The 10,222-nt window shown below is 46.4% G+C and overlaps 1 protein-coding gene across 1 annotated transcript in view; it reads right to left on the bottom strand.

Moving 5' to 3' along the window:
* Positions 1–503: 503 nt before the first annotated feature.
* The window catches only part of LOC125714592 (forkhead box protein N3-like), a 58,756-nt gene continuing 49,037 nt past the window's right edge, over positions 504–10,222 (bottom strand). Inside the window, exons 5-6 of the mRNA XM_048985330.1 lie at positions 3,090–3,198; positions 504–1,356 (exon numbers count right to left, since the gene is read on the bottom strand). Of these exons, the coding sequence (XP_048841287.1) occupies positions 858–1,356; positions 3,090–3,198 (608 nt within the window). The 3' untranslated portion in view covers positions 504–857. The remainder of the gene's footprint in view (positions 1,357–3,089; positions 3,199–10,222) is intronic.

Below are 10,222 nucleotides of genomic sequence, written 5' to 3'. Positions count from 1 at the left end.
CAGCGTCATGACGGAAACAAAAGTGATGTTCAAAAAGACTCCACAATCTTTCCGCTGTTTGTAACGGTCTTACACTGACAACACAGTTATTTTTTTCTTCTTCGTCTCCCCCCTTATCCAGAGTTTTGCTGCTAAATGGAGGACATTGTTATTGTTATTTTTCATATCTACACCATTGATTCAGTTGCTTATAAACAGCACAGTTGAAGACGTTGACTATTTATTTAACTTTTTTTTTTTTTTGCTTGCTGCTTAGTAAGAACTTATGGCTTTTTAACTGGCTGGTTTTCCTCACTATTCACAGAAGACTGGATCCCACTGGTGGCTTCGGGGTGGCAGCGGCTCCGCAACTTGCCCCGTGTCCCTGTTCATGGCGTTCCGGAAGTTGGAGTGACCGACTTTGCAACCTCGACCCCTTTCCCTCTGTTCCCATCCTAGGCTTGACCATCATCTGCCCCCCAACCCTCACCACCACCCCCCTGCCCCCCCCACCACCACCCACCCCCGCAGCCATTAAAAATAGGGAAAATGCTATGGAACTTCGTGTTTTGGAAAATTGAAGACCTGCTCTTTCCTGTCCGGCCTGTACAAGAGTAGCCATCTCTGATCGCTGCTGCTGCGTATCAGAAAGTAAGATCTGCTATGGCTTCAATCTCCTTAAAACAACAACAACATAAACAACATAAAACAACAACAACGGAAGACAAACGAAAAAAAAAAAAAAAACCCGCAGGAACTGAAAGGCAGGAAAACAAAGTGATGGTTGGTATTGCCACAAATTATTAAACTTTACCTGATGCCCTAAAGAAACAATATATCTGGATAAGGTGATGCGCTCTGCTGCCGTCCCCCCAGCCTCAGTTTTTCAGCGAGTCCCTGTGCTCCTTCTGACCCTTAGCCGTGCGGTTGGTGATATTGTTCAGACAAGCGCGCATGCCGGCCAGGTGTAAGAGCGAACCGGCCGCCTCCTTCATCTCCTCGTCATCGCTCTCAGGTGGCTTCTCCGTGCGCCTCTTCTTCAGCGGCAGTGTGTCCCCTCGCGGTTTGCCTTTTGTCCAATGAGCCCGCTTCCTGTGCTGGCTCGGCTCGGCTGCCGCGTCCGCGAGCCCCTTCCCGGGCCGGGACCTGCTCTCGTCCTCTTCGGCGTCGCTACCGGTGCCGTCGACTGGGCGACCGGCCTCCTCCGCTGGGTCGGACCCGGGCGAGGCGCCCCCGCGAAACTGGGACGATTTGGCGCTGCTGTAGTTGTGGTCCTGCTTGGGGTCGCTGTTGGCCAGCGGGGAGTCGGGGTCACCATCGCCGGTGTCGTCAGGGGGTCCGCTGTCACCACGCGCCCGGAAACTTCCTGGTACTGACCTGTGTGTGAAATGAGGGAGACATAGTGTCACGTACAGTGATGTCATTAGCATACACTTACCATTTACACATACGTATTGGCCAGACCTATAAGAATACTAATATAATATACTAATATACTAATACTAATATAAGAATACATCTCATACAGCAGACACACAGTGAGCTACTGTAATCTGAATGAAGGGCTAATTCAGCGAATGAACCGTCCAGCTGTTTAAATCGTCCGACTTGTTAATTGCTTTGGATAAAAGCACACTTCATCGATCTAAAACTCTCTGGCAGCCTCCTAAAAACACCTAATTAATTTCTAACCCGTAAGAATCTGCCTGTGTTGGGCATTTCAGCCTTAAACAAGATGCTGATTGAAGTTCACTCTTAAAACACAATCATACCATTTTCAAAATACATCACACTCTGCTTTTCGCTGTAAATAAACCCCAGTGAGAAAGACCAACAGGATGAAATGGAGACGAATCATGAAGATGCGTCTAAATGCTTATTTCCTCATTCATCAAGAGACTTCCTGCACCTTTGTTTATACTTAATTCAACATCCAAACTGACATCTTTGTCACAGTTATATAATTACAGTGTGCAAGCAGACAAATGCCCACCACACACAGATACACAGTGTGTTAATAAATACTGCTCACCCCCAAGGGGGCACCACATATAGACACACAGTGCGTTAATAAACACTACCCATTCCCCAGGGGGTGCCACATACAGACACACAGTGCGTTTATAAACACTAACCAGCCCCGGGGGCACCATATACAGATAAACAGTGTATTAATAAACAATGTCCCCTGCCCCAGTGGAGGTGCCACACCCATACATACAGTGCGTTAAACACTGTTCACCCCCAGGGGGCGCCACACACAGATACAAAGATACAGAGTGTGTAAATTAACACTGCCCATCCCCCGGCGGGCACCACACACAGATACACAGTGCTTTAATAAACATTGTCCTTTCCCTGGAGAGGGGGCACGTTCAGACACACAGTGTGTTAATAAACACTGCTCACTGCCGGTGGGCACCACACACAGATACAGTGTGTCAATACAAACAGCCCTGACCTCATTAGCGCCTTTGTTTGAAGAGGGCAGCGTATGATGAGAACGTGGTCTCTGCGTCATCTGTGGTTTCAACAGGGGCAAATAGAAATGTCGCCGAGGCTATATCAGCAGTGGGGTGTGTGCATGTCATGATTCTGCTGCAGTAGGGGGGGGTCACTGTTTAGAAGCACTCCTGTGGGATCCACCTCCTCTACAATCTGATTGGTTATCTTTCTGAACCAATCATTGTTCCTTCTGCCCTCAGAACATTTTTTGTATAAGTAAATCTCCCATGAGCATCAATTGCAGGGCACTTTAGAGAAAGGGGAAAAACACAAACACACACAGGAGGTGGGATTCAAACCCCCAGGCCTGCTGTTACCAATGGAGCCGCTGTGCTGCCTACATTTCTATCAGTCTGGAATCTTCTAGTATCAACCAGTGCCCCTCACGGGTCTGGCCTGTTAAACATTTCAATAACTCTGGGCCTGTCTGAATCATTATTTGGGGTGTGTTTCCTGGGGGGCTACACATACATGGCACACGTATATCGAGTTGCATGCGATGTCCCTGACACAACCACTTGCATGTGCGTGTGAACGGCAGTGAAGTTCAACCCCCGCCCACTGGGGGCAGTACCGCGCTGCAGGAACTGGGGCAGCATTCTCACCTAACCGTGGCTGTCCTGCTCCCCAGGGGGTTGATGGGAAGTGCTCTGATTCCAGGGAACAAGCCCGTGCTCACCATCCGAGCTCCGTTCTGGATCACTCCCTGAGGGACTGGGGAGAGGAGACTGGGTCAGGGCAGAGTAACAGGAAACACCACATACACACACACAAATGGAAAAGAGTAAACAGGTATCATTTTATGATTCACTGTCGCTGTGAATCAAACCAGCAGGAATCAGTGCCTACACACCATCCCTCTCCCCGATAAAAGGGGGGATCAGTTTTCAAACTACTACACCACCGAGAAAAGAGATTATTTTGCAAAATAATTTCACAATTAAGAGAACTCCATTCCTGCATGAGACATACAGAAATGTTTGTGGAGAACAAATGATTGCGAAAGCTGCCACATTCGAGTGCCAGAAATTATTTATTTTCAAAGGCATTGACGAGGATGGCTCAAAGAAAGCAAAATGAATATCAGCGACCAATCATAATCTGTCCAGGGTAGCAGGCCGTACAGGGATCAAACTGACGTGGCTTTCATTTTGTCGATGGTTAGATAACAAACACACAAAAGCCGTGTGACTTTTGTTACTTGTGCTCATTGCTTTCATTCAGTCACCTCCCCCCTCCTACAGTCCCTGCCTACAGCAGCCCATTGAAGGAAGGAGTGTTAAAAAACAAGACTGACACCGACATCTGTAACACCAAAAACTGCCTGGGAGTGATGCGACTGAGGCTCTGTCAATATTCGTTTTGTTCTCATCACAACGCAGAGCAGATGTATTGATGAAACAGGAGGGAAGATCCACTGTTAACACAGCATGAATTAGGTCAGTCGGCATTGTTCTTTAACAAAAGAAGGCCAAGCACCCAACTTGACCTATATTACAGATAATAACAATGTTTTCCATAAACAGTGTACTATTTTTGTCACATTTCGTGTCATAGGTGTGCTTAGAGCGGGCCAGAGGCTAAAGAGTTTCACTTTCCGATAACGCCACCATTCTATCCATCAATCGACACAAAAAACATAAGCTTTCAGTCACTGTGTGTTAACCAAGACTGTCTTACCATTCATTACATACAGCTCTGGGGTCAAATCTGGCTGCTCATTTCACACTGGAGGTAAAAATCAGGGAAGGTTTAGGCAGCTTCCTATTGGTCAGCTCTCATCCCTGTGTCAGGGTCAAGCTGCACAGATGGTCACAAAGTGAGTATCTCAGCTCTGATGTCCTGCTCCTCATTGGGCTCACTGGACAAAAGGAATAGCTCCTTAAATGATATTTAAACTCGCTCAGTCACTTAGCTGACACTTCTTTAGTTGGCTTTTTTTTCACACTCTTATCTTTCCAGTTTGAGTTGAGTACCTTGCTCAAGTACAAGTGAAGGTCCCAGGGGTGAGGTGACCTGTGTCTATGCCGCGGCGCCATGTCGCTAACCGCTATTCTACTCATCGGCCCATTTCCGTAGGCTGCAGAGTGTGCAAGTGATGGGCGCTGGGGCAACGGTCGCCGAGCCAAGACACCGAGGACGTCTCTCCTGTCAGAGCCCGACAGCCACATCACCATTAACCTCACAGGGAGAATGACAAGCTCTTTCTGCATTACAAAACATGGTCGGCAGTTGTAACCAACTGTGTATAAATAGACTGCAGTTGACAGGGTTAGCTTATAGCATTTACTAGCATGATTTTAATTGGTACACAAGAGTCTTTCATTGACAGCCTGTTTCACACATGGCGATATTACGAACTGTCTGTCTTGCATCTTTTAACAGAAATATTTTCCTCTCTTTGCTTGTTGAAGCCTGACACAGATCACACTGGCGAGGATATTGTAACCCACAGTGGCACTCTCAGTTTACGATAATCAGGACTCGCCGCAATGTTAAAATTGACCTGTTTTCCAAAAAGTCGCAGTAATAGTGGGCCAAAATCTGCACTGTACTGCACTGTATTATGGCTCATGAGAACCTCTTGTGGCAGAAAGCAGTTATTTTCAGTGACATTCTGAATTTCAAATTGTGCGTAAGTGTTGAAATGTGGCTGGATTTCTAAAATATCGCGTGAGAGTATAAATGTGAGCGCGTGGCATGGCACGTGAGCCGGCTAGCTGTACGCCTGGGGGGCTGAGCCCTCAGTCCCACTGGCCCCCTCCTGCGACTGGGGCAGCATGTTTTGTCAGAGGAACCCTGAGAGCACATCGGTCCGTTACGTTTGCACAATCGAGCTCGACACTCCGGGGGCCTCCAATCCCCCCCCCCGCCCCCCCCGGGCCCCTCCATCAGCTCCATCAGCTGAGCTTGGGCCCCCAGAGAACCAAAGACTGTCAACAGGGAGCTGGGGGTTTCCAGACTGCACTTTAGTGAGCCTCTGCATGTATGTGTGTGTGTGTGTGTGTGTGCTGGAGGATAAGGGCTCAGAGTTTTAAACGCAGTAGCTATAAAAAGCTACCTTTATACTGGAGCTCCTGGCTCAACACACATTCCATCTGTTGGGCTCACTGTCTCTGCTCCCTTTGCCATAAAAATCATACAGCAGAATGGAATTACGAGCAGCGTGGGGCGGAATGACCAAACACACACGCCACCCTATTCTAATACTTGATTTCTTGGGGCAAAGGCAAAATAACAACAGAGTGGTGTCTTTTTCACACACGGAAGATGTTTTCATAAAGGATAGTATCCTTTTATAAAAAATGTATTACAGAAAGAAGCATATTGCCATATAAAAGTACCATAATGGGATTTTTATTCACGGAAAATTCCATAATTTTAAAAAGAACAGTCATTTTGAACAAACTCACAAAACGTCGCAAACCCGTGGAAAACTGCAAACCATGATTTATTCATCAGCTGTTTGTTGTTTAAATCCTTTATGCCATTCAAAGCCTGCTCCCTTTCTCACATCTTTTGTTCCATTAGTCTGTCGCCTTCATCTCAGTCTGGAGAACAGTCCCCCCGCCCCCCCCCCACACACACACACACCCGCGATCACGGCGTCGAGGAAAGCAGCTAAATGAAACTTCACCAGGTGTCCATGTCCATGTAAGCGAGTTTCTGGGACAACACTGGTTATAACCCAGCTAATAATATAACATCTTATGAAGAATAAAAGAAAAAATCGAACTTCTATAAACTTGTGAACAAATCAGGCATCAGATAATTGACTGATGGAATCTAACTTCCCCCGTTCTGGGCCTCAGTAAATTGAAACGTGTTTTATTTTTAACGACAGAACTATGGGCTCGAGAGATGAAGACGGGGGCAGCCAGGTCCGGATATGCTCAGGATGACCTTGTCACTGGTCCGTCGAGGCCCCAAAAAGCGAGACACGAGGTGGATTAATGGAGACGCATATCCCGTGGGATCGGCCTCTGAAGAAACAGGTGTAAATCAGGCCTGCCGGCCTGCCAAGGCAGAGGACTGGTCCAAGAACAAAGTGAACGGCATGGAAAATGCCAGCCCCGTCCAAATTCTCTCCCCCCAAACTCTGGCAAGCACTCCCTCATGGCACCCAATGGATGATTCCAGAAAACAAGCTGCTCAGTACAGACCCTGTAACTCCTTCTCGGGCCTCTGCACCCCTTCGGTGTCTCAGGACATGGCCAACAGAAGCTGTTGCTTGGACGGAATGAAGTAGAAGACCTCTCCTGAGTCACAGAAGCCAGCTATCTTCCTGCAGGTTACATGAGTCACAGCAGCCATCCACCTTCCCCGTCCAAGTTACCATGAGTCATAGCAGCTACACATCTTTCACATCCAAGTTTCCACGAGTCACAGCAACCAGTCGTCTTTCCCATCCACGTTACCACAAATCACAGAAGCAAGCCTCCTTCTCCAAATCCTAGCAGCCAGTCTCCTTCCCCGTCCAGGTTACCATGACTCATAGCAGCTAGTCTCCGATCCTGTCTAGGTTACATGAGTCACAGCAGCCATCCACCTTCCCTGTCCAGGTTACCATGAGTCATAGTAGCCAGCCACCTTCCCTGCACACACTAGCCCTCGCAGTGTAGTCTCTCAGCTTAGCTTATCCTCGATGAGCACTTATGATTCCCGGGCAGGACAATGTCCCAAACCCCGCCATTCTCTGAATAAAGACACGGGGGGCGTAAAGGTGTAGCTTTCATCCATGTCAGTCAGGAAATGCTACGCGGCTCTGCCTCACAACAAACTGGGAAATGTAGGCCTCAATGAATCGACAAATTAGCCAATCAGACAGACTACATCTGCCATATCTCTGCACAGAAGGCGTAACCCTGACAACCTGATGGCTTTGACCAGAGCCACACTGCGCGTCATAGCAGACAGATTCCCGGATTGTGCGGCAACAAGAACTCTAAAGTGAGAATGCATTTTTAAATGAGGAAAGACTGCTTTCTGCACTCCCTATTCCAGAGCCTGGCCTTTCATCTCCATTTTTAGTATGAATAAATGCTGGCTCTCCACCAGGGCCTCTTAAGAGAAAGCAAGCCCTGATTTCACAGTCCGCGCTGAGGCCAGAATACAAGGGAATGAGGGATTGAGCAAAATCTGCCTAATTCTGGGCGGGGGAGGGGCAAAGCGCCTGCCTGGGAGGGGCCCCTGAGACCAGCCTGGGGTCCGGGGCCCGTGACTAACAGCTCCCGGCAAAAATCACAGGGTTGGTCAGTTGGGGCGCCATAAAATCATTCCACATTTCTTAGAACAATTTGGGTGAAAAACTAAATCGGGGCCCCTCTCGCTATTGGCCCCCACGCTAATGGCCATGAGGGAGGATGGAATAAACGCACGAGCAAATAGAGCACGGGCGCTTTTATAAGGCTGCGGACGAGCTTTTCATGGATGCTGCGTCACGATTCGTACTCCCAGAGAGTATCGGTACTCCTCGCCGTGTCGAACCGGACGGCTGGAAACACTGAGGCGGCCCAGAAAGCCCAATCAGCATGAGGTCACTGGGGGACAGCAGAACTCGGGTCTAATCGGGTATACCGAAACTATGACATCACCTCCATGTCGGGACCTCGTGCTGGTGAAGCAGGTCCAGACGGGAAGCACTCTTCACTTTCTCCATACTTCTCAGCATACTTTCCACATGATCCGTTTCATGGAATTAAACATATGGCCATTTTCTGGAATTGTGAAGTAAATTACCTTTATATTGACTAAGCAAATTACTGGACCCACCCCAGTGTATATTATTCACTAGGTTCTCTTTTTATTACACTGATGCATGATGTGCTACCTAAACAGTTTTTTTTCTTCTTAAGGCTGGGGTGTCCTCTGGCCTTATTCAGGTTTCCACTGTAGAATCCTGTCATGGAAACAGCGAATGGAGGTTTTGTGAGAGGATGTAGACATAGCAGGTTGTGGAACAGCAAGAAGGTACATGGACATCACTCCTACTCTCCCGTCTAAGCAAGGAATGATATTTTTATTTTCTTCCCGTGAAACAAAATCATCTCCGTTCTAAAGAATTGGTATTGACCTTCAGGATGACCTGCTTTAGGAGTGACTGACTGTTTTTCCCAATTTACTGACTCATGCCCCCAAGTTAATGATGCTCTCCAAGTTGATCTCTTCATTCTTTACTGTTTCTCCTCATGTACTGACCGATACTGTGTAGATTGATCTCTCCATTTTTCACAGTTTCCCCCGGTTCTGTGACTGATACTCTGCAGATTCATTTCTTCATTCTTCACTGTTTCTCTTGATGTACTGATTAGTACTCTGTAAATTGGTCTCTTCATTCTTCACTGTTTCTTGTGACATACTGACTGATACTCAGTAGACTGATCTCTCAATTCTTCACATGTATTGACTGATCTTTGCTGTTTCTTCCATCTACTGAGTGATACTTTCCAGGTTGATCGCTGTTTGTTGTACCCCATACTCCGTTTGTAAAGGGGGTTTTCCACTGCTGCAGTTACCGTACTTTTATTTTATTGTAGTTATTCACTAGTGTAAAACTGCTACTGGCAGTAAATGACATTATCACAAAGCAAGGCAGAGTATTGTGTACAGAATTTGAAGAATGCTATAGTACATAGGACTGGGTGATATGCAATATTAACACCAACATCGCATGTTATGCACATGCAATTCTTATAGCTGGGTTGCAATCAGGAGGTTGCTTTTTCATATGGTATTATAGTGTGATGGGGTTTAGAATGTTGTTAAAACATTTGTACTCTGCAATAGGAAACAAAACTTTGCAAGCTTTTCAATTTTAATGATGGTTCCTTTTCAAGATTATATGGTATATGTTTAAAAAATCAGTATAATATTGACCACCACTTCTTTCACTTGAGCTCTGCATGTGCTCTCCGAGCCAATAATAATCATTTTCATCTTTGCTGTTTAAATCATTCTTAGATGGGTTTGTGAAAAATTAATGTATTTTGAACCCTTTGAACTTTATAAATATTCCAATATTTATTGCAACGAAATCACATCATATTTGAAATTTTTCCCGTATCTTGCAGCCCTAGTATATTTGTAGCAGATTATAATAATAATACATTTATTTAAAAGGCGCCTTTCTAGCACCCAAGGACACCGTATAATAAAGCATAGAACCACAGAATACAGACAACACAGAATAAAACGAGTTTCATAAAAAAAAAATAATTGTAATAATAATAAAAATAATTAAATAAATAGAAAATTAGAGAGAAAATGCTGATTTGAAAAGATGGGTTTTGAAGGGAGATTTAAAAAGTGAAAAATGAGTTGATGTTTCTGATGTCTGGTGGGAGTGAGTTCCAGAGCCATGGAGCAGAGTGACTGAAGACCCTGTACCCCATGGTGGTCTGAGGGGCAGAGGGAACAGCCAAGTGAACAGAAGAAGATGATCTGAGGGCGCGGGAGGGGGCAGCCACGTGAAGGAGATCATGCAGGTACGGAGGTGCCAGGTCTGGAATGGCCTTGAACGTTAAGACAAGGGTTTTGAATTCAATACGAAACTTGACCGGGAGCCAGTGAAGCCGCAGCAAGGTGAGTGTAATGCTATGGAGGGATGGTGTCCCACTAATAATCCGAGTGGCCGAGTTTTGAACGAGTTGTAATTTGTGAAGGGTTTTTGGGGTAGACCTAGGAGGAGGGAATTACAACAATCCAACCGAGAGGTAATGAGACTCTGGACAAGAATAGC

This window comes from Brienomyrus brachyistius, chromosome 19, assembly GCF_023856365.1.
Source record: "Brienomyrus brachyistius isolate T26 chromosome 19, BBRACH_0.4, whole genome shotgun sequence".
Classification (NCBI taxonomy): Eukaryota; Metazoa; Chordata; class Actinopteri; order Osteoglossiformes; family Mormyridae; genus Brienomyrus; species Brienomyrus brachyistius.
Note: the sequence above shows the minus strand (reverse complement) of the source record. Positions and strands in the feature narration are given on the sequence as shown.